The 25,903-nt window shown below is 41.7% G+C and overlaps 1 protein-coding gene across 1 annotated transcript in view; it reads right to left on the reverse strand.

The window, feature by feature from the left end:
* Positions 1 to 25,903, reverse strand: part of nme7 (NME/NM23 family member 7) — a 33,596-nt gene that overhangs the window by 3,225 nt on the left and 4,468 nt on the right. Inside the window, exons 2-10 of the mRNA XM_037769403.1 lie at positions 25,617 to 25,718; positions 24,584 to 24,750; positions 23,449 to 23,559; positions 21,088 to 21,138; positions 20,221 to 20,428; positions 20,030 to 20,135; positions 9,724 to 9,788; positions 8,416 to 8,484; positions 8,149 to 8,250 (exon numbers count right to left, since the gene is read on the reverse strand). Coding sequence (XP_037625331.1) covers positions 8,149 to 8,250; positions 8,416 to 8,484; positions 9,724 to 9,788; positions 20,030 to 20,135; positions 20,221 to 20,428; positions 21,088 to 21,138; positions 23,449 to 23,559; positions 24,584 to 24,750; positions 25,617 to 25,718 — 981 coding nt within the window. The remainder of the gene's footprint in view (positions 1 to 8,148; positions 8,251 to 8,415; positions 8,485 to 9,723; positions 9,789 to 20,029; positions 20,136 to 20,220; positions 20,429 to 21,087; positions 21,139 to 23,448; positions 23,560 to 24,583; positions 24,751 to 25,616; positions 25,719 to 25,903) is intronic.

The following is a 25,903-nucleotide window of genomic DNA, read 5'->3' on the forward strand; positions in this document are numbered from 1 at the left end:
TATAATAAGTACTAAAATTAAAAATAAGAAAATTAAATTAACAGAAAATTAATCAGCAACTATTTTGATAAAAGTTTAAGTTATTTTCTGCGTTGGGTTTTTTCTTTTACTACTTTAACTACACGTTACTGATTATACTTAGTTACTATAACTACACGTTACTGATTATACTTAGTTACTATAACTACACGTTACTGATTATACTTAGTTACTTTAACTACACGTTACTGATTATACTTAGTTACTATAACTACACGTTACTGATTATACTTAGTTACTATAACTACACGTTACTGATTATACTTAGTTACTTTAACTACACGTTACTGATTATACTTAGTTACTTTAACTACACGTTACTGATTATACTTAGTTACTTTAACTACACGTTACTGATTATACTTAGTTACTATAACTACACGTTACTGATTATACTTAGTTACTATAACTACACGTTACTGATTATACTTAGTTACTTTAACTACACGTTACTGATTATACTTAGTTACTTTTACTTAAGTAACATTTTGAATGCAGGACTTGTACTGTAAGTAACTGAGTATTTATATCACAGTGTGGTATTAGTACTTGTACTGCAGTAGAGGATCTGAATACTGCATTCAGCTCAGAGTGATCAACATGTTTCAGAGTGATGAAACTGAACTTCCTGTCGTGACTGACTCTGATTACTCAGCAGCTGAACATGTGACCCAGAACAGGAAGTGACTAAACTCAGCAAACCTTTTCCTCACGGAGCTGTGGGACTCCAGACGACCGCTACTTCCTGTTTAGTGTAATCTCAGTCTGCAACAGGTAGTAGAGGTACTGCTCCTTCAGGTAATAGAGGTACTGCTCCTTCAGGTAATAGAGGTACTGCTCCTTCAGGTAATAGAGGTACTGCTCCTTCAGGTAGTAGAGGTACTGCTCCTTCAGGTAGTAGAGGTACTGCTCCTTCAGGTAATAGAGGTACTGCTCCTTCAGGTAGTAGAGGTACTGCTCCTTCAGGTAATAGAGGTACTGCTCCTTCAGGTAATAGAGGTACTGCTCCTTCAGGTAATAGAGGTACTGCTCCTTCAGGTAGTAGAGGTACTGCTCCTTCAGGTAATAGAGGTACTGCTCCTTCAGGTAATAGAGGTACTGCTCCTTCAGGTAGTAGAGGTACTGCTCCTTCAGGTAGTAGAGGTACTGCTCCTTCAGGTAATAGAGGTACTACTCCTTCAGGTAATAGAGGTACTACTCCTTCAGGTAATAGAGGTACTGCTCCTTCAGGTAATAGAGGTACTACTCCTTCAGGTAGTAGAGGTACTACTCCTTCAGGTAATAGAGGTACTGCTCCTTCAGGTAATAGAGGTACTACTCCTTCAGGTAATAGAGGTACTGCTCCTTCAGGTAATAGAGGTACTGCTCCTTCAGGTAATAGAGGTACTACTCCTTCAGGTAGTAGAGGTACTACTCCTTCAGGTAATAGAGGTACTGCTCCTTCAGGTAATAGAGGTACTACTCCTTCAGGTAGTAGAGGTACTACTCCTTCAGGTAATAGAGGTACTGCTCCTTCAGGTAATAGAGGTACTACTCCTTCAGGTAGTAGAGGTACTACTCCTTCAGGTAATAGAGGTACTGCTCCTTCAGCTCTACTGAACTACGTCGTCCTCTCCACTAAGCTTTGCTCTAAAACTACTACCTCTAAACATCCTCTCATCAGTACTTCATCATGGAGACGCCACGCTCTGCCTTTCATCGCTCACGTTACCCAGCAGGCACGTCTTTATCTGGAGTGCCGGTTCTATCTCGTCTCTCAAGGTCGGAGCCCTTCGCTGCTCCTGGTGCCTCCAGGAAAACCAACCCTCCCACAAGGTCCGCCATCGGGGGAGGGGGGGACGACACCACACGTCAATAATGAATGAATCCACCCAGACGACGTCTCGCTCCACAGGAATGTCAACAGAATATGACGTATATAGTGATGCTGTAATAGAGGAGACACTATGCTAGACGTTCTGCTTTAACAGGTCCGTTGGGTCCAGATGGAGCAGCCGGGTCGACACATCGATGGTATGAAACACGGACTAGTCTCCGTGACGTCACCCAGAGGTTTCTGAAGCAATCCGGTCTCACTCCCAACTCCTCAAATACCTCCGATTCCCTCGGCAGCTCGGGATCTTTAGGTTGTGGAGGTCTCAGTTTTAACTCGTACATTACAGGAACATTCCTCCTCGTGTCATGACGACGCATTTTAGGCTTATTTCATGTCATTTTTACGCCAAGCAACAAAACCACAGTAATGTCCGCAGTTAGGTTTAGGAAAAACATCACGTCGGGCTAAAAGTAGCTGGTGATACTAGAGGAGATCTACTGAAGCTGGTGATACTGGAGGAGATCTACTGAAGCTGGTGATACTAGAGGAGATCTACTGAAGCTGGTGATACTGGAGGAGATCTACTGAAGCTGGTGATACTGGAGGAGATCTACTGAAGCTGGTGATACTAGAGGAGATCTACTGAAGCTGGAGATACTAGAGGAGATCTACTGAAGCTGGTGATACTAGAGGAGATCTACTGAAGGTGGTGATACTGGAGGAGATTTACTGAAGCTGGTGATACTAGAGGAGATCTACTGAAGCTGGTGATACTAGAGGAGATCTACTGAAGCTGGTGATACTGGAGGAGATCTACTGAAGCTGGTGATACTAGAGGAGATCTACTGAAGCTGGTGATACTAGAGGAGATCTACTGAAGCTGGTGATACTAGAGGAGATCTACTGAAGCTGGTGATACTAGAGGAGATCTACTGAAGGTGGTGATACTGGAGGAGATTTACTGAAGCTGGTGATACTGGAGGAGATCTACTGAAGCTGGTGATACTAGAGGAGATCTACTGAAGCTGGTGATACTGGAGGAGATCTACTGAAGCTGGTGATACTGGAGGAGATCTACTGAAGCTGGTGATACTGGAGGAGATCTACTGAAGCTGGTGATACTAGAGGAGATCTACTGAAGGTGGTGATACTGGAGGAGATTTACTGAAGCTGGTGATACTAGAGGAGATCTACTGAAGGTGGTGATACTGGAGGAGATTTACTGAAGCTGGTGATACTAGTCCCGCCGCCGCTGCACAGAGGCATTCTGGGACAACATGGCTTCTTTTAAAAGGCTCACTGCAGTCACTGTGTTATTAAAGCGTTCTGCTCTAACCAACTACAAACATACAAATACAGAACACACAGTAACCTGCTACTGAAGGGGAACTAAATACTAAATACTTAATACTAAATACTAAATATTAAATATTAAATACTCCTCCTGACTCTATACTAATGTTTTTGGTTGACTCTGATTTTATATAAAACTCCAGAAATGTGTTTGAACTTCACTAAAGTACACATCACAAGGATTATTATGTCTTTTTAACAATTAAGCAGCAGAATAAAAGTGGCATCTCCACATAATAATAATAATAATAATAATAAAAACAGGCTTGTATAAAATAAAAAAATCAGAGTAACACTATAAAGGACGAAAGCTGTCAAAACAATAAATAAATAAATAAATCACTTGATAAATAAATAAATATGCCATTAAATGTACCCAAAAAATAATATTAAAACTGTTTCAGCTCTATTCTCATTACTGAAGAACATGCCAGACATGAAAGCATCTTAATCCAAATAATATAAAGAAATTAATACAGTAATAATACTTTGGGTAAATCAATAAATAAATAAGTGGTAAAATGAAAATGAAAAAAATAATACATAAATTATTAAATAAATACATACATTTTAAAATAAGTAAATACATTTAAAAATGTATAAAAAATAATTAAATAAATACATAAATAAATAAATATAAATTTTAAAATAAATAAATTTTAAAACAAAATAACATAAAAATAAATGAAAGGGAAATTAAATAGGAAAGTAAATACATAAAGAACACAATTAAAACATATATATCATCATATTTATGTCACATTTTTATCAATTAATTCATTAATGCCTATATTCATTTGTAATATTATTTTTTGGTACATTTAATGGCATATTAATTTATTTATTGAGTCATTTATTTTTTAATTTATTTATTTGGGCAGCTTCTGTCCTCCATACAACACAAGTCTTCATCACAAATTAATAAAAGTAATTAAATTAAATTAAATTAAATTAAACTTTGCATATGTTATTATTGATGAACTCAAAGGCTTGTTTATATGTTAATAAAATATGAATATAAAAATCTCCCAATCAGGCTCAAATGAAATCTCTGTGGAAACGTTGTCTGACTGTCTGTGACAGAGTTTAAGAGGAGCGATGATATCTAGTTACAACCGTTTAATCACCAACTAACTGTATTATTCTTTATAAAGGAGCATTAACTGGTGTAATAGGATCATATGGATCTCTCTGTTCTCCTCAGATGATCTCTGGAGTCTTACAGGACACTAAATTTAGCCCCGTGGCCTCCAGGAACAGCTCATATCTGTTTCCACAAACACATCACGCAGACGGTCAGAAATCAATAAGAAGAGAATATTTTTAACCAACATGATGCACGACAGGTTTCTCTGCTTCGTGTGACAGGAAGTTCAGACCTGTTGGATCGACAAGGATCTCAGGACGCAGTCGATGAGACGCTGTTGATAATATATTTATAATATATATGAGGTTGAGTTAAAGCTTCACATGTCTTCATATGTCTTCACATGTCTTCACATGTCTTCACGTGTCTTCATGTCTTCACGTGTCTTCACGTGTCTTCACGTGTCTTCACATGTCTTCACATGTCTTCACGTGTCTTCACGTGTCTTCACGTGTCTTCACGTCTTCACATGTCTTCACATGTCTTCACATGTCTTCACATGTCTTCACATGTCTTCACATGTCTTCATGTCTTCATGTGTCTTCACATGTCTTCACGTGTCTTCACACGTCTTCACATGTCTTCACACGTCTTCACATGTCTTCACATGTCTTCACATGTCTTCACACGTCTTCACATGTCTTCACATGTCTTCACATGTCTTCACATGTCTTCTGTGAGGGAACATTCAGAGTGAATGTGATGTGACGTGATAACGTGTGTCTGAGGTGACGTAACGGAGTCATGTGTTGTTTATAGATCAGCTTTAACTGGAATGAATCAATGAGCCTCAAACAGTTGATCCTCCTCCGTTAATGAACGTCCAGACGGTGTTTGTCCAGTCCGACCGGTCGGCCTGATACTGACGTCTGGAATGTCTTCAGACAAGAAGAACGTGTGCTGTCCTCTGACAACTGAACAGAACGGAGTTACACTGCTGACCCGCCGCTGACCTCGACTCCAACACGCTGATCTGGTCCACTAACGTTTTATCTCTCAGTGCAGCTGCCGTCACTTTATATTCATCTCCTCCGCCCAACGAGTAGCAGAGCTGATGTTAGATTAGTCTGTTACCAGAGAAACAAGCCACCAGGGCTAAAGAAACAAGACCAAAAGAAGCAACTCTCCCCCCCAAAAATACCAAAAGAAACAGCTCTCCCCCCCAAAAATACCAAAAGAAGCAACTCAGAAGTCTGAGGTCACGGAGGTCACGGAGTTATGAAACTGGTCCACCTCCCAGTTAGTCACCGGAGTCTGAAGCAATCAGGGAGGTTTTAATGGAGGAAGAAGAGGAGTGAAAACAGAACGAATCCACCGTTTCACAGTCCTAAACATTCCTGTTGCAGAGTGAAGGACGTCAGCTGACAGGAAGTAAACATGGACCCGTCTGTAGTTCTTCTTAATGTCTGTCATCGGGTCGGATTCTCCGACAACTCAGACACAATGATTTAAGACAGACAGGAAGAGCCTGTTGACGTTATCACAGGCAGAGTTTGGCAGTGAGTCGTACGTTAGCCAGTTGAGAGGAAGCGTTATATTTATGACGTTATATTTATGACGTTATATTTGGTGGTTATGGCCGATACTGGGCGGGATCAGCAAAGAGAAGAAGAAGAAAAGTGATTGAAGAACAAAACAAAGCTGAAAGGGACCGAGGTAGAGGACGGGAGTCAACGTTGGTCAGATAGAGAGAAACATCTTCTCAGACTGGTATGAAGTATTTCTATTTTATTTATCAAATACTTTTCAAGACGTGGTATTTCATTAAAATATGAATTTTGCGTCGGCGGCTAAAACAAAGCTGAAGAACAGTAGAAGAAGAAGTTGCATCTTTCTTTCACTCGCTTCCAAAACAAAATGCACGAGCTACCAGATGGAGATCTTTACGACACGAGGCGTCGGTGCTCATGGGAAATGTAGTCTTCATTCTGGGAAAACACGACTGCCTTCGTCCACAGCGGGCAACAAAATCAACACAACATGTCTTCTAGTTGCATTAAAGTGTTACTCGTAATAAACCCGACTGGAGGCAGATCTGAAGAAGGGAACTAATGAAATACCTCAAATAAATAAATAAAGGTTGAATTATTTTGTCCTCAATGAGCTGTGATGTAGAGAGTCATGTGACCTGGAAATCAGTTAACTAACCGTTAACTAACTAACGTTTCCTGCTCCGAGGCTGCAGCGTCAGTAACATCCTGACAGTAACCATGACGACGGACAGGAAGCAACAAACAACAAAGACTAAAATAATGAAAGATATTACAATGAGGAGATATAAAGAGAGAGAGAGAGAGAGAGAGAGAGAGAGAGAGAGAGAGAGAGAGAGAGAGAGAGAGATCAGTGTGAACCAGCTGAGTCATGATGGACGATATGAACTGAACCGCTGGACTGTTGAAGGTGTGTAGTCGCTCATTAGAGTTCACATCACGAACCAGCACAGCCCTGCAGCGCTGCTTCCACACTACACACACACTACACACACACTACACACACACTATAACACACTATAACACACACACACACTACAACACACCCTGAGCTGAGGGCTGAGACTTCGTCCTCCAGTTCATCGTCGGGTTATTTTGTGATTCAGGAACACCAACGTGTGTTTTACTTATTTCATGTGATTAACTCTGAACCAATCAGAGCTTCTAATCTAAATCAGAGGCTCCGTGGTCGCCTGGCGTCCAGCTGCCAGTTTAATGACGAAGTCGACCACCAGACTGAGATCACTCAGTAGAAACTAAACTCCGTAGATTTAGCCGGCTCAGACAGAGAGACACATACACTGACTGTCTCTACTGTCACACATAAAGGACAATAACACATTAACACAACTTGTGATCTTTAGGTTGTAGCGGGACAGTTTTAAAGCTAGAGTGAAGATCCTGGTATCATATGAAACTATAAAACCTGATGAATTCATCGGTACCAACCAGGTCAGACTAGCTGGTCATGAAGGAGGTTAAATAACGCTCCAAACTTACGCTAAATGTTGGAGAGGAAAAACTGTCATGATCTTTTTCAAAGGGGTCCCTTGACCTCTGACCTCCAGATCAGTGAATGTGTGAGGGTTTTTTGTCAGAAAAAAAAATCCGAAAAAGTCAGAAAAATGTCGAAAAAAAAGTCAGAAAAATGTCCGAAAGTTACCCGAAAAAAAAGTTAAAAAAAGTCAGAAAAATTTCGAAAAAAAAGTCAGAAAAATGTCCGAAAGTTACCCGAAAAAAAAGTTGAAAAAAAGTCAGAAAAATGTAGAAAAAAAGTCAGAAAAATTTAGAAAAAAAGTCAGAAAAATGTCCGAAAGTTATCCGAAAAAAAAGTTGGAAAAATGTTCGAAAAAAATGTCAGAGAAAAACCTGATGAATCCATCGGTACCAACCATGTCATACTAGCTTGTTGTGAAGGAGGTTAAATAACGCTTATGCTAAATGCAGTACCTGTGAGGGTTTCTGGACAATATCTGTCATTGATTTGTGTTAATTGATTTACAATAATAAATATATACATACATTTGCATAAAGCAGCATATTAGTCCACTCCCATGTTGATAAGAGGATTAAATACTTGACTAATCTCACTTTAAGGTTCATTTAGAACAGATAAAAAAATGTGTGATTAATCGTGATTGTATATTTTAATCGATCGACTATCGATTGATTGTTGTTTTATAAACTGAATCCAACAGGAGAATGATGGATGATATATACATGTTCACATTGAACCAAACGTTTGACATCTCGTCAGACAGGCTTCTAATGTAATATCTAATATTAAATATAGTTTGACTCACTGGATCGGCCGGCCCGCAGAACTCCCTGAACGACTGCGGTGTGTCGGTGCCGTGGATCTCCAGAACCATACAGGGTCCAGAACACAGCTCGGTCACCATGCTCTGAAGGCAGACAGGAAGTCAATATCACACTGATTAATAATAATAATAATAATATATATACACAACACTGATCATTACCAAGTAACAGTTGTAACAGCTGACAGAAGTATGATGCAGGTACTTGTATGCTGGTACAACAGAGTAGTATTTACTGTGTATACTCACAGGGTACTCTGTGACGACTCCTTTATAAACTTCATAGAACTCTTCTGCGTTGGCCCGGTCCACGTTGAACTGGGACGAACAAACATTACTCGTGAAAAACAACAATTAACACTTGAAATGATGACAGCATCGGGTAGAACAACATGTCAACCATACTGTCACTTTGACCTCTTTACTTAAAGGAGCAGTGTGCAGGATTTAGTGACATCATAGTGGTCTGGTTGCAGATTGCAACCAGCTGATTTCCCCTCCTCTCACGCCTCCCTTTACAAGACTGAGGTAACGTGAGTCGCCGGGTGTTAAACCCTGGTAACGGCGTTAGCCTCGCTCAGAGGTCATCCATACCATAATAACCCAGTTTTAGGAGCAACAGAGGTCTCGGGCTGCGGTCGAAAAGTCAAAAAATTACGTCCTAACGTCTTTTCCTAACCACTTCTCCTTGACCTGGTTGAAAACGTCATGAGGTCAAGGAAAGATGAGAAGGAGGATTCAGAAGGACTCAGGAAAAGACAACGTGGTGTTCAGAGAACCCGACTGCTCTTTCACTAGAAGCTCCGTCATTATGATGCAACGGCGGCGGATGTTAGTGACGTCAGTCTGCCGTGGTGGAACTACAATGCTACAAGCTAACGGAAACACAACCACTCTTAGTTTCAGCTGATTTTACACTAATGAAAACATAGTTATTAATATCATATTCCAATTCTGCTAATAGATCCCCCAAAATGTCAAAAACACCTTTTTTCTTTTTACGAAATGAACCAAAACACTGATGACGAGGAAGAACTTTAGTAGATTATAATGAGAATAAATATGAAACACAATGACTAATATTGTACATTGTGGATTAAAATCAGAGCTATAAAGTGTCCAGACGTTCATGTAATGGAATATGGAAGTCCTTAATCAAATGGAAATCCTTCTCTGAGTGTTTGTGGCTCTGAATCGTGACATCGGCTCCATTAGCTCTAAATCATTCCTGCATTAGGAGCATCGAGGCTGTGAAATCACATCCTGAGAACGACGACGCTGCATGAATTGTTAATATGCTTTTGTTTTCTTTTATTCCCATTTACGCTCCGCGGGACATAAAACAAACACTGATTGATTTATTTCTGTCCTGCGGCCCAGAATGCATCACGTCTGTATGTGTGAGAGGTCACTGTATGCAGAAGGTCACTGATGAGGTCACACAGTCAATATGGTGCACATACTGGTGACATGAGGAGAGCTACAGATGCATGATGGGAAGATGAGCACGCTGTAGTATATCTGAAAGGACGGGAGAATCGTGTGTTAAAGTTTTACCATCTGAAGCGCTGAGATCTCAAATCCAGCTGCTGATATGGAGTTCAGGATGTTCCCCGTCAGACCTGTGAACACATCAGAGTCGGCTGTTATCAGCTGTTCCTTAAAGGGACAGTGTGGAGGATTTAGTGACATCATAGTGGTCTGGTTGCAGATTGCAACCAGCTGAGTTCCCCTCCTCTCACTCCTTCCTTTACAAGACTCAGGTAACGTGAGCCGCCGCGTGCTAAACCTTAGTAACGCCGTTGGCAGATCTTCTTTAGGACGTGACAGAGGAACAGATCAGAGATCAGTGTTTTTGGATTTATTGTTGGTGCAACCAGCTACACAGCAGCTCTTCAGCATAGCGCTATTACTGTTAGCGGTTTGTTTAAGCCAGGGGTCAGCAACCTGCGTCTCTTTAGCTCCTCTCCTGGGGATTTATAAAAGTGGAAATGAATAACTGTTTTTTGTTTACATTTTCATTTTTATTGATCATTGTTGTAGGTCTATGGTACGACGGTACGACGGAGTATTAGGACCACATTGAGGAAAAAAAATCAATCTGAGATTTAGAGAAAAAAGTCAGAATATTATAAAGTAGTAATTTTACATGTTATTTTCTTTTTTCTCGTAAAGTTCCGACTTTATTCTCGTAATATTGTGACTTTTTTCTCGTAATATTACGACTTTTTTTCTCATAAAGTTCCGATTTTATTCTTGTAATATTCCAATTTTTTTCTCGTAAAGTTATGACTTTATTCTCGTAATATTACGACTTTTTTCTCATAAAGTTATGACTTTATTCTCTTAATATTCCGTTTTTTTTCTCGTAAAGTTATGACTTTATTCTCATAATTTTACGACTTTTTTTCTCGTAAAGATACAACTTTTTTTCTCGTAAAGTTCCGACTTTTTTCTCGTAATATCACGACTTTTTTTCTCGTAAAGTTCCGACTTTATTCTCGTAATATTACGACTTTTTTCTCGTAAAGTTATGACTTTATTCTCTTAATATTCCGATTTTTTTCTCGGAAAGTTATGACTTTATTCTCATAATTTTACGACTTTTTTTCTCGTAAAGATACAACTTTTTTTCTCGTAAAGTTCCGACTTTATTCTCATAATATTCAGATTTTTTTCTCGTAAAGTTACGACTTTATTCTCGTAATATTGTGACTTTTTTCTCGTAATATTACAACTTTTTTTCTCGTAAAGTTACAACTTTAATCTCGTAATATTACGACTTATATCTCGTAAAGTTATGACTTTATTCTCGTTATATTACAAGTTTTTTTTCTCGTAATATTCTGACTTTATTGTGTAAATCTCAGATGTTGTTTCCCTCAATGTGGCCCTAATACTCCGTAGTACATTGTCTCTTTGGCCCTCACTGCATTAGACTTATATACTATATACTTAGACTATAAACTGTGCTACCTTCATCCTTCACCTTCATTTTGTTTAATGTTTAATGAAAACCTAGTTATTGATATCATATGTGTGCTGATAGATCCCCCTGAATGTTACACATGTAGGTGTTTATTCTCCTCAGTGTGATCCTATAAGTAAAGAATCTATTTAGCAGTCAAAACAGTTCATATCTCCCCACATTATTCTTATTTATGTGTTATTACTGGATGTGCTGTGACGCCACCTTGCTGTTCCTGTTCAACATAAATGTTATCTAATGTTGCAGTGACCTCAGACTGTTCTGTCTCCTTTGGACAGAGTACAGTCAGATTGTCTTCCAGATGTCCATTAGAGGAGATACGGAGCCGAAGCTGTCGTTACGTTATTGTAAAATGGACCCGCCACGGTGACAGTGAAGGTCAGACTGCTGCAGACACACATCACTGAGGGAGGGCGCCAGCCTCATAATCTCAGTCTGATAAAAAGGTAGCCGCCGTGCTCTTCATCAGGATGTCTCCTTCCTCTCCTTCTACACACTGCTGGGTGTAAATCATGACTCTCGGTCTGCTGCTGGTGAATATCTGTGTTATTTAGGTAACCGCTCGGTCACAGTTGTGTGTATTAGGTGAGTAACCGGCTCCCCAGCCGGCTGCTGATAGGCACTCGCTCAGCACCGGCTCCCCAAAGCAGCTGGTGCTGTTGCTAGGAGACCCCGCTCTGGGTGCCTGGCAACAGAAGCTTCTCTATTCCAGTCATGTCTGAGTGCATTTCCAGGCACGACTTCCCTTATCAGCGCTGCGATTGGCCGAGCCCGGCACACGTAGCCGGAGAGTCGTTAGTCCCTGTTACCCTGGTGGTCCTCCTCCCGGGCAGGAGGTAGAGGTGTGTCAGGGTTTCTGCACGTCTCAACAAGTTAAGACCACATACAGGGAAATCTAAAAGCATTTAGAGTTTGCAGCCACACTGACAGAAGCAGAGACCATCTAGTGATGGGATCACACGGGTCGCGACGCCTAATCAGGTCACACCTCAACCTCCGGGTCTGAGAAGTGAAGCCGATGGTGAAGAGTCTTAAACCTGCGTTCTTTCTACCAGCCAGCAGGGGGCGACTCCTCTGGTTGTATAGAAGTCTGATAGAAAATGAGCTTCTACTTCTCACTTGATTTATGACCTCAGTAAACATTGTAAACATGAGTTTATGTTTCAAGTCTTCTTCAATACAGCATGATGTTCATTTAGTAAATGATGGTCCCGTTTAGAGTCAGATAGACCATAAAGCAGGGGATGCTTTAGGGCGGGGCTACCTGCTGATTGACAGGTTGCCACCACGTCTGGGAGTTGTCCGTGTTTTCATCGTACAACTTTAACCCTTTCAGTGTTTTCAGTTGAAAGTTAATTATAACTTTTTTGGTCGCCTAAAATGTCTTATTCAGCTTTCGGTTGTATTTAGCTACGCCCTCTAGAATCACTTCTGGATGCAAAAAACGCAAGATGGCGACGACCTAAAACCAAGATGGCAACGGGCAAAAAACAAGATGGCGACCACAAACCAAGATGGCGACGGCCAAAAACCAAGATGGCGACCACAAAACAAAAAAGACGGCCAAGAACCAAGTTGGCGACGACCAAAAAGAGATGGCGACAACCAAAAACCAAGATGGTGACGACCAAAAAGAGATGGCGACGGACAAAAACCAAGATGGTGACGACCAAAAAGAGATGGTGACGACCAAAAACCAAGATGGTGACGACCAAAAAGAGATGGCGACAACCAAAAACCAAGATGGTGACGACCAAAAAGAGATGGCGACGGACAAAAACCAAGATGGTGACGACCAAAAAGAGATGGCGACGGACAAAAACCAAGATGGTGACGACCAAAAGGAGATGGCGACGGACAAAAACCAAGATGGTGATGACCAAAAACCAAGATGGCGACGACCAAAAGGAGATGGCGACGGACAAAGCCAAGATGGCAACGACCAAAAAGAGATGGCGACAACCAAAAACCAAGATGGTGACGACCAAAAAGAGATGGCGACAACCAAAAACCAAGATGGTGACGACCAAAAGGAGATGGCGACGGACAAAAACCAAGATGGTGACGACCAAAAAGAGATGGCGACAACCAAAAACCAAGATGGTGACAACCAAAAGGAGATGGCGACGGACAAAAACCAAGATGGTGACGACCAAAAACCAAGATGGCGACGACCAAAAGGAGATGGCGACGGACAAAGCCAAGATGGCAACGACCAAAAAGAGATGGCAACGACCAAAAAGAGATGGCGACAACCAAAAACCAAGATGCGACGACCAAAAACCAAGATGGTGACGACCAAAAACCAAGATGGCGACGACCAAAAACCAAGATGGTGACGACCAAAAACCAAGATGCGACGACCAAAAACCAAAGTGGCGACGACCAAAAACCAAGATGGTGACGACCAAAAACCAAGATGGCGACGACCAAAAAGAGATGGCGACAACCAAAAACCAAGATGGCGACGACCTAAAACCAAGATGGCGACGGCCAAAAAAAACAAGATGGCAACGACCAAAAAGAGATGGCAACGGGCAAAAAACAAGATGGCGACCACAAACCAAGATGGCGACGGCCAAAAACCAAGATGGCGACCACAAAACAAAAAAGACGGCCAAGAACCAAGTTGGCGACGACCAAAAAGAGATGGCGACAACCAAAAACCAAGATGGTGACGACCAAAAGGAGATGGCGACGGACAAAAACCAAGATGGTGACGACCAAAAACCAAGATGGCGATGACCAAAAGGAGATGGCGACGGACAAAGCCAAGATGGCAACGACCAAAAAGAGATGGCAACGACCAAAAAGAGATGGCGACAACCAAAAACCAAGATGGTGACGACCAAAAAGAGATGGCGACGGACAAAAACCAAGATGGTGACGACCAAAAAGAGATGGTGACGACCAAAAACCAAGATGGTGACGACCAAAAAGAGATGGCGACAACCAAAAACCAAGATGGTGACGACCAAAAAGAGATGGCGACGGACAAAAACCAAGATGGTGACGACCAAAAAGAGATGGTGACGACCAAAAGGAGATGGCGACGGACGAAGCCAAGATGGCAACGACCAAAAAGAGATGGCGACAACCAAAAACCAAGATGGTGACGACCAAAAAGAGATGGCGACAACCAAAAACCAAGATGGTGACGACCAAAAGGAGATGGCGACGGACAAAAACCAAGATGGTGACGACCAAAAAGAGATGGTGACGACCAAAAGGAGATGGCGACGGACAAAGCCAAGATGGCAACGACCAAAAAGAGATGGCGACAACCAAAAACCAAGATGGTGACGACCAAAAGGAGATGGCGACGGACAAAAACCAAGATGGTGACGACCAAAAACCAAGATGGCGACGACCAAAAGGAGATGGCGATGGACAAAGCCAAGATGGCAACGACCAAAAAGAGATGGCAACGACCAAAAAGAGATGGCAACGACCAAAAAGAGATGGCGACAACCAAAAACCAAGATGCGACGACCAAAAACCAAGATGGTGACGACCAAAAACCAAGATGGCGACGACCAAAAACCAAGATGGTGACGACCAAAAACCAAGATGCGACGACCAAAAACCAAAGTGGCGACGACCAAAAACCAAGATGGTGACGACCAAAAACCAAGATGGCGACGACCAAAAAGAGATGGCGACAACCAAAAACCAAGATGGCGACGACCTAAAACCAAGATGGCGACGGCCAAAAAAAACAAGATGGCAACGACCAAAAAGAGATGGCAACGGGCAAAAAACAAGATGGCGACCACAAACCAAAATGGCGACGGCCAAAAACCAAGATGGCGACCACAAAACAAAAAAGACAGCCAAGAACCAAGTTGGCGACGACCAAAAAGAGATGGCGACAACCAAGAACCAAGATGGTGACGACCAAAAGGAGATGGCGACGGACAAAAACCAAGATGGTGACGACCAAAAACCAAGATGGCGACAACCAAAAGGAGATGGCGACGGACAAAGCCAAGATGGCAACGACCAAAAAGAGATGGCAAAGACCAAAAAGAGATGGCGACAACCAAAAACCAAGATGGTGACGACCAACAGGAGATGGCGACGGACAAAAACCAAGATGGGGACGGCCAAAAACCAAGATGGCGACCACAAAACAAAAAAGACGGCCAAGAACCAAGATGGAGATGGCCAAGAAGAGATGGCGACGACCAAAAGGAGATGGCGACGGACAAAAAAGAGATGGCGACGACCAAAAACCAAGATGGAGATGGCCAAGAAGAGATGGCGATGACCAAAAGGAGATGGCAACGGACAAAAACCAAGATGGGGACGGCCAAAAACCAAGATGGCGACCACAAAACAAAAAAGACGGCCAAGAACCAAGATGGAGATGGCCAAGAAGAGATGGCGACGACCAAAAGGAGATGGCGACGGACAAAAACCAAGATGGCGACGACCAAAAACCAAGATGGCGACGACCAAAAACCAAGATGCGACGACCAAAAACCAAAGTGCCGACGACCAAAAACCAAGATGGTGACGACCAAAAAGAGATGACGACGACCAAAAACAAAGATGGTGACGACCAAAAACCAAGATGGCGACAACCAAAAACCAAGATGGCGACGACCAAAAACCAAGATGGCGACAACCAAAAACCAAGATGCGACGACCAAAAACCAAAGTGCCGACGACCAAAAACCAAGATGGTGACGACCAAAAAGAGATGACGACGACCAAAAACAAAGATGGTGACGACCAAAAACCAAGATGGCGACAACCAAAAACCAAGATGGCGACGACCAAAAACCAAGATGGCGACAACCAAAAACCAAGATGCGACGACCAAAAACCAAAGTGCCGACGACCAAAAACCAAGATGGTGACGACCAAAAAGAGATGACGACGACCAAAAACAAAGATGGTGACGACCAAAAACCAAGATGGCGACAACCAAAAACCAAGATGGCGACGACCAAAAACCAAGATGGCGACAACCAAAAACCAAGATGGCGACGACCAAAAACCAAGATGAAATGTTTAAATGGATAATGAATAGGTTTATAAGTCGGTTGAGTCTGTTTGTTCTCCACTAATAGAAAGCAGCAGTGGACAGACTCTTGTTTTTTAATAGACGTTTAGAAAACTACAGAACTAAGAGAGACACAAGTAGAAGAAAACTTTCAGCCTGAACTACAAAGATAAGCATCAGTACTAGCATCACCTGAGACATCCACACTAAATCAGCATCACCTGAGACATCCACACTAAATCACATTCTTCTGTTTTGGAGGAATTTAATCTCGCAGCAGACTGAGAGTTGCTCAACGACGCCCTGCAGCGAATCGAAGCATGTCCACACTGTTTTAACGGTCCTCTCTCAGGGACCTTTCTCACGGTAGACGACTTGTCTTAGCAGGAGCAGCTCAGGTGTTAACTGCAGTTATAATAACATGAACATTAACGATGGCTTCCTTCCATTTAGGTGTGGCAGGGTGTCCTGCCAGCAAACAGCGTGCACGGTACCAGCATCCTGGCACAGCTACAGCACATCTAACACAGACATTCTGTTACTGTGATGGCCATGAGAGAGCTCCTACAACCTGAACCACATCAGTACTATTCATCTGCTCTGTTTAATCATGTTACTTCCTCTCTGAACCACAACCCTTTGAATCACATCAGATCACATATTCTTTAGTGTTCTGCAGGGAAATCAGTGTCAGTCTCCAAGAAGCTGCATCACAACACACTCACCGACAACGTCACGCTGCACACACACACATAGATCACATGATCATATAAACATACGCTCATGAATAAACAGTAAATTCACATGTTTAGTGTGAGACAGTAGTCCCTTAGAATAATAAAAGGTAATAAAAGACTACAATCTCAAATAATAAAACCAGGTATAATCTAACTAGATAATAGATAATCAAGTCCCCAATAAAATCTTATCTTATAATACTACAACAGCAATAAACATTGCAATAATCATCTCAGCTCACAATGTTCCATGTTCGTCTCATCACGTTTCTTCTTATCTAGTCTGCAGTAATGCTAACGCTACTGTGAGGCTGTGAAGAAGTACTCAGATCTTTTACTTGAGTAAAAGTAGTAATACTAAAGTGTAAAAATACTCTGCTACAAGTCCTGCATACACATATGAAATATACTTAAAGTACCAAAAGTAAAAGTACTCATTCTGCAGAATAATCTATTATCATATTATGGTATTATAATGATTGATGCATTAATGTGTTCATCACTTTAATGCTGCAGCTGGTAAAGGTGGAGCTCATTTTAATTAATTAATATATGGAGGACGGAACCTGCCAACTTTAAAAAATCAATTAATCAATAAATAAATGACTCAATAAATAAATAAATGTCATTAAAGCAAAAATAATATAAAAAATAAATCTAGTTATTAATTAATTGATCAAATGTTACATAAATTGATAGTTGCTTCTTTATTTATTTATCTTTGTATTAATTCCTTTATTTATTTACTCTTTAATTTTCACTAATATTTATTTATGTATTTGTTTGTATTAATATTTAAATTAATTCATTTATTTTAGCATTTATTTTTGTATTCATTTTTGTATTCATTTTTTAATTTATTTTTTAAATGTATGTATTAATGTATTTATGCATTTATTTATTTATGCACAATTTTCCCTTTGCATAACAAATAAATGCACAAATAAATAAATACATTTAAAAATTTATAAAAATAAATGGATAAAATAATAACAAGGGAAAATTAAATACATAAATAAATAAATAAATAAATAAGGGAATTAATACAAAGAAGCAAATTTATTTTATTATTATTTTTGCTACATTTAACGACATATTTATTTATATATCAAGTCATTCATTTTTTATTTTTGGCAGGTTCCGTCCTCCATATATTTATTCATATACTGCTGGGTAGTTTAAGCTATAATAAAATATAATAACTTATTAGTTTACTTATGTTTTGTATCACAAACGTAAATTTGCAGAGTAACTAAAGCGTTAAAATAAATGTAATGCCTGGTCCAGATACCAGACTAATAACTCTAGACCTGGTCCAGATATAGATGGATGTATACGGAGCTTGTTTCTTGTAGTGATCTATGTTTGGACGTCTGCGTCCCGGTCTCCCCTCAGTCAACAACCCTCTCTGTGTGTTCAGAGTATTTCACAGGTCACAGCTCCGGAGGCATGCTCCCTGATCTGGGATCAGGGCGGGGATTTGGAAAAACCCCGAGCCAACTGTGGTCCCCGTGTAGCACCTCAGCGTGACACCAACACACACCCAGGAGGGGGGGGGAGTCATGTAGGAATGCACCAACAGACAGACACACTCATAATAGATGTTGTGCTCCTCTGCTGGCCTCAGACAGAGACAGAGAGCTGTACGTCTCCTACCTGCTGGCCTCAGACAGAGACAGAGAGCTGTCCGTGTCCTACCTGCTGGCCTGAGACAGAGACAGAGAGCTGTCCGTGTCCTACCTGTTGGCCTGAGACAGAGACAGAGAGCTGTCCGTGTCCTACCTGCTGGCCTCAGACAGAGACAGAGAGCTGTCCGTGTCCTACCTGCTGGCCTCAGACAGAGACAGAGAGCTGTACGTCTCCTACCTGCTGGCCTCAGACAGAGACAGAGAGCTGTCCGTGTCCTACCTGCTGGCCTGAGACAGAGACAGAGAGCTGTCCGTGTCCTACCTGCTGGCCTCAGACAGAGACAGAGAGCTGTCCGTGTCCTACCTGCTGGCCTCAGACAGAGACAGAGAGCTGTACGTCTCCTACCTGCTGGCCTCAGACAGAGACAGAGAGCTGTCCGTGTCCTATCTGCTGGCCTGAGACAGAGACAGAGAGCTGTACGTGTCCTACCTGCTGGCCTCAGACAGAGACAGAGAGGTGTACGTGTCCTACCTGCTGGTCTCAGACAGAGACAGAGAGCTGTACGTGTCCTACCTGCTGGCCTCAGACAGAGACAGAGAGCTGTTCGTGTCCTACCTGCTGGCCTCAGACAGAGACAGAGAGCTGTCCGTGTCCTACCTGCTGGCCTCAGACAGAGACAGAGAGCTGTTCGTGTCCTACCTGCTGGCCTCAGACAGAGACAGAGAGCTGTACGTCTCCTACCTGCTGGCCTCAGACAGAGACAGAGAGCTGTCCGTGTCCTACCTGCTGGCCTCAGACAGAGACAGAGAGGTGTACGTGTCCTACCTGCTGGCCTCAGACAGAGACAGAGAGCTGTTCGTGTCCTACCTGCTGGCCTCAGACAGAGACAGAGAGCTGTTCGTGTCCTACCTGCTGGCCTCAGACAGAGACAGAGAGCTGTCCGTGTCCTACCTGCTGGCCTCAGACAGAGACAGAGAGCTGTACGTCTCCTACCTGCTGGCCTCAGACAGAGACAGAGAGCTGTACGTCTCCTACCTGCTGGCCTCAGACAGAGACAGAGAGCTGTACGTCTCCTACCTGCTGGCCTCAGACAGAGACAGAGAGCTGTACGTGTCCTACCTGCTGGCCTCAGACAGAGACAGAGAGCTGTCCGTGTCCTACCTGCTGGCCTCAGACAGAGACAGAGAGCTGTCCGTGTCCTACCTGCTGACCTCAGACAGAGACAGAGAGCTGTCCGTGTCCTACCTGCTGGCCTCAGACAGAGACAGAGAGCTGTCCGTGTCCTACCTGCTGGCCTCAGACAGAGACAGAGAGCTGTACGTCTCCTACCTGCTGGCCTCAGACAGAGACAGAGAGCTGTCCGTGTCCTACCTGCTGGCCTCAGACAGAGACAGAGAGCTGTCCGTGTCCTACCTGCTGGCCTCAGACAGAGACAGAGAGCTGTACGTGTCCTACCTGCTGGCCTCAGACAGAGACAGAGAGCTGTACGTGTCCTACCTGCTGAGACGGCGTGAGGTCTGATGATGCAGCAGGTGCAGTCGGTGTAGACGGCGGTGTTGGGGGGACCGTGACCGATGGTGGACGGGAAAAAGAATTCAAGCTCCTAAAGAGACAAACACTGGAATGATTAGTGTGAATGTGGAGCCGGTTGAATAACATCAACAGACAGGCCGGTGTCACATCCTTACTCTCGCCGCTGCAGCCAGCGAGTCGGAGCCGTGACCGACATTTTTGACGCCATCTGTTCCGAACTGAGCCCGGACGCTCTGCGGCGCCTCCTTCCTCGCCGCGGCGGAGTCCGCGGGTCCCAGGAGCCTCCTCCAGATAGACACGGCCTCGTCGCCCATCACCTCCAAGGCGACGATGGGCCCCGAAGACACGAACTGCACCAGGTTACTGCAACATGGAGCATTAACCCTTTAAAGGTCTCATACTGTATATATGTGGGATTGTTATGTCCTCTATATTATAAAGCAGGTTTAAGTGCTATATAAATACTGTTAAAGTATCAAAACACTCAATCCACAGAGAAACACACACAGCCCTATTCAGAAATTGTGCGTTTGAAACAAGCCGTCAGGATTTCTGTCCATTTGTGATGTCACAAATATACAATATATATAGATCATTACACGGTTTTAAATGTAAACATTCTAAATGTGTCCCAGTTTATTTCCTGTTGCAGTGGATATAAATAACATCAGCTGACAGGAAGTAAACATGGACCCAAACTGTCTCCTAGCAACGCAATTCCATTGTCATTCTGGTGAAATGCACTAAAACGGAGCGTTTCAGACAGAGGGTGAATACAGGTATATTCAGGCAGACAGAAGGAGAAAAATAATGTGTTGTTTGAATATTAAAGCATGTAAACATGTTCTAGTAGAAACACTAAATACAAGTATGAACCTGAAGATGAGCACGATATGGGACCTTTAAAGGAACATCCCCAGTTAAATCTGTTCAGCTGTCACCAGCACGTTATCAGGATCACAGCTTTCTGTTAATGACGGCGGCCGCCGCTCAGAACTAACCAATCATTGACAGGCACTCACTTGAAGAACGGCTTCGACTGATGTTCCACGTAAAAGTCGGCCGCCTGCCTCCTGTAGAGAAAGAAAAGCATAAAGGTGGAGTTAATGAGTGGCCACGTTATCTTTTATTATTCTATATAAACTCTGCACTGACTACTGACAGACACATTCACAGAGGTCAACCACAGGTCTGACTCTCCTTCAAAGGAAACAGGTGTGAACAGTTTTAGCTTCTTAATTCATTCTGAGGGAAATTCTTCTGAATTGTTTTTAACCTTTAGAGAGTTTTCATCCAACAGTTAATAAATAAATGTGCACATGTGTAATCTATATTGCTGGTGTTAATTATGGAGAAAATAGAGACCGCTTCTAGTTTTAATTCGCTGTGCTGACGAACATCCTTGAAAGAACGGCTTCATTTTAATAAGTAACAGTTAAACTGAATTAAAAAATAATAATAATAAAATACAATAATATTTCTATTTTTAATAATAATAATAAATAAATAATAATGAATGAATGAATAAATAAATAAATAAAATATTTTAGAAAATTTCTATTTTTAACCTGAATTAATGAAATATGCAGACAATAAATATCAACAGTTAAACTGAATTAAAAACATAATAATAAAAACAATACAATAATAATTATATTTTTAATAACAATAATAATAATGAATGAATAAATAAATGAATAAATAAATAATTAATAATGAATAAATAAAAAAATATAAAAATATTTTTTGAAATTTTCTATTTTTAATCTGAATTAATAAAATATGAAAATTCCAAGGAATTTAAAAAATCTTGAGACTTTTCTGAGAGTGGTGAGGGTTCATTGGAGAGGGGCCGGAAGTCAATCAATCACTTGCTTTCAAATATCTTAAATACTCAGATCCTTTAAAATACCACAATGTACAAATACTATTACAAGTAAAAGTTCTGCATTCACTATTTTACATTTTTAAGTTACTAAAATTACAGCAGCATCATCAGCTACATGAACCTGAGCATCAAAAGTAAAAAGTGCACATTAAACTCGTGGCTGTATCTGAGGCTGAGACGGGTCGGATCATATATTTGCACCCTGAATGAGCTCCTGATGAAACGAGAATTAAATGGCGACCTTGAAACGCCGCCATACTGTATGTTCCTAAAGTGTGTGAGAGAGCAGAACGTCCATCTGTTGATGTGAGGAAACGTTCTGGTTCCAACCAGCCCGAGTCAGTCTGGTTCAGTACCACAGTCTGGTACCGACCAGCCCGAGTCAGTCTGGTTCAGTACCACAGTCTGGTACCGACCAGCCCGAGTCAGTCTGGTTCAGTACCACAGTCTGGTACCGACCAGCCCGAGTCAGTCTGGTTCAGTACCACAGTCTGGTACCGACCAGCCCGAGTCAGTCTGGTTCAGTACCACAGTCTGGTACCGACCAGCCCGAGTCAGTCTGGTTCATTACCACAGTCTGGTACCGACCAGCCCGAGTCAGTCTGGTTCAGTACCACAGTCTGGTACCGACCAGCCCGAGTCAGTCTGGTTCAGTACCACAGTCTGGTACCGACCAGCCCGAGTCAGTCTGGTTCAGTACCACAGTCTGGTACCGACCAACCTGAGTCAGTCTGGTTCATTACCACAGTCTGGTACCGACCAGCCTGAGTCAGTCTGGTTCATTACCACAGTCTGGTACCGACCAACCTGAGTCAGTCTGGTTCAGTACCACAGTCTGGTACCGACCAACCTGAGTCAGTCTGGTTCAGTACCACAGTCTGGTACCGACCAACCTGAGTCAGTCTGGTTCAGTACCACAGTCTGGTACCGACCAACCTGAGTCAGTCTGGTTCAGTACCACAGTCTGGTACCGACCAGTCTGAGTCAGTCTGGTTCATTACCACAGTCTGGTACCGACCAGCCTGAGTCAGTCTGGTTCAGTACCACAGTCTGGTACCGACCAGCCTGAGTCAGTCTGGTTCAGTACCACAGTCTGGTACCGACCAACCTGAGTCAGTCTGGTTCAGTACCACAGTCTGGTACCGACCAACCTGAGTCAGTCTGGTTCAGTACCACAGTCTGGTACCGACCAGCCTGAGTCAGTCTGGTTCATTACCACAGTCTGGTACCGACCAGCCTGAGTCAGTCTGGTTCATTACCACAGTCTGGTACCGACCAGCCTGAGTCAGTCTGGTTCATTACCACAGTCTGGTACCGACCAGCCTGAGTCAGTCTGGTTCAGTACCACAGTCTGGTACCGACCAGCCTGAGTCAGTCTGGTTCAGTACCACAGTCTGGTACCAGTCTGGTTCAGTACCACAGTCTGACTGGTCACAGTGTTATTAGACGGCGTTGACCATGGCGTTGACGTTGCACCATGTACCGACCAGCGTACCATGTGAGCGTGGTCATCTTGGCTTTGGTCACGATCAGGTTAGAGGAGTAAATCAACTCCAGGACGTCTCCGATCTTGGTGACCACATCTGGTTTTACCAGAGCCAGAGTTCTGGAGACACGGAGAGAAGAACGGATCAGATGAGAGCCGATTAGAGACAACTGATCAATATCAGAACACAAATACTAACTATAACATCTTTAGTATGGAGGACCGAACCTGACAAAATCAAAATAAATAAATAAATAAATACATGACTTGATGAATAAATAAATATGTCGTTAAAAAAATAGAAAACATAATATTAAAGTGAAATGTGGTCATTAATTAATTGATCAATGTGACATAAATGGACATTTCTGTTTTTTATTTATTTACCTTTGTATAAATTCCCTTATTTGTTTACTCTTCTCCTCTTTAATTTCCATGTGTATTTATATAAATATTATTTTTTTAGGAATTTTTAAATGTATTTATTTCTGCATTTATTATTTTTATTAATGTATTTATTTTTGTATCTATTTTTATGTATTCATTTATGTTTGTATTTATTTTTTGCATTTATTGCTTATTTATTTGCTCATTTTTGCATTTATTTTTATTCATGTATTTATTTTTTAGCATTTATTTTTTTATTTGTATTTATTTTTTATCCATGCATTTATTTTTGCATTTATTGTTTATTTATTTGCTTATTTTTGCATTTATTGTTTATTTATTTGCCTATTTTTGCATTTTATTCATGTATCTATTTTTGCATTCATTATCATTTATTTGCTTATTTTTGCATTTATTTTTATTCATGTATTTATTTTTGCATTTATTGTTTATTTATTTGCTTATTTTTGGATTCATTTTCATTCATGTATCTATTTTTTGCATTTATTTACTTATGTTTGCATTTATTTTTTATTTATATTTGCATTTATTGTTTATTTATTTGCTTATTTTGCATTTATTTTTATTCCTGTATTTATTTTTAGCATTTTTTATTTATTTTATTTATTTTTTTATTTATTTTTAAATGTCTGTATGTATTTATTTCTTTATGTGTTTAAGCATGTATTTATTTATTTCTATATGATTTTCCTTTAGCAGGTAGCGTAAAGCTGTGAGAGGACCTCCTCAGTCTCACCTTTCCTTCTTGCTGCCAAGCTTGTTGGCCGTGTACTGGTCTCCGTACTCGATCAGGTTCAGCTGTCGTGAGAACACGTTGACTCGGTTCCCAACGAACAGGTCCTCCTGGTGGAGCTCCTCGTATGTGGTCCTCCTCAGAAAGATCCGCTGGTGTTTCACATCAAACTGGGAAGAAAAACAAACACGCTGGTAGTTTATTACAATTAAATCAGATCTCCAAGATTATTACTTTAATCAGGTCATGATTATTATGAACAATATATAGATATAACCTGTGTTGCAAACAATATTTCCAGATGTCATAAAATACATAAACAGAATGAACATCTTTCCCCGGTCGTCTCCTTCAGTATCCAGATGTTGAGACTATGAAGCTTGATTAACTAATCTCAGTAGTCATGTCTTTATTAGCAGCTGATCTAACATCAGATCTACAGACTCTAGTAGCTGCAGTAGTGAGTGAACGCTCTCAGTAGTCGTGTCTTTATTAGCAGCTGATCTAACATCAGATCTACAGACTCTAGTAGCTGCAGTAGTGAGTGAACGCTCTCAGTAGTCGTGTCTTTATTAACAGCTGATCTAACATCAGATCTACAGACTCTAGTAGCTGCAGTAGTGAGTGAACGCTCTCAGTAGTCGTGTCTTTATTAGCAGCTGATCTAACATCAGATCTACAGACTCTAGTAGCTGCAGTAGTGAGTGAACGCTCTCAGTAGTCATGTCTTTATTAACAGCTGATCTAACATCAGATCTACAGACTCTAGTAGCTGCAGTAGTGAGTGAACGCTCTCAGTAGTCGTGTCTTTATTAGCAGCTGATCTAACATCAGATCTACAGACTCTAGTAGCTGCAGTAGTGAGTGAACGCTCTCAGTAGTCGTGTCTTTATTAACAGCTGATCTAACATCAGATCTACAGACTCTAGTAGCTGCAGTAGTGAGTGAACGCTCTCAGTAGTCGTGTCTTTATTAACAGCTGATCTAACATCAGATCTACAGACTCTAGTAGCGGCAGTAGTGAGTGAACGCTCACCATCTCCACCGATCGGTCTTTGGGGTAGTAGAAGAGCTGGTAGCGCCGCAGCAGAGCTGCAGTCGGGTCGAACCACTCGGTGAGGAAGACGTAGCGGTCCTCCTGTGGATGAACAGAACCCATCAGAACAACAAGGAGAAACAAAATCAGCTCACTGAGCTCTGAAAAGGTCCCATCATATCATGATGTCGCTTCACACCACGAGGCTACGATGATGATGATGATGATATCATCATAGCTGTTATTAGGTCTTAGTCCCAGACATATACACCCTAACGGTTTTATAA

The sequence above is a fragment of the Sebastes umbrosus genome, chromosome 5, assembly GCF_015220745.1.
Source record: "Sebastes umbrosus isolate fSebUmb1 chromosome 5, fSebUmb1.pri, whole genome shotgun sequence".
Taxonomy (NCBI): domain Eukaryota; kingdom Metazoa; phylum Chordata; class Actinopteri; order Perciformes; family Sebastidae; genus Sebastes; species Sebastes umbrosus.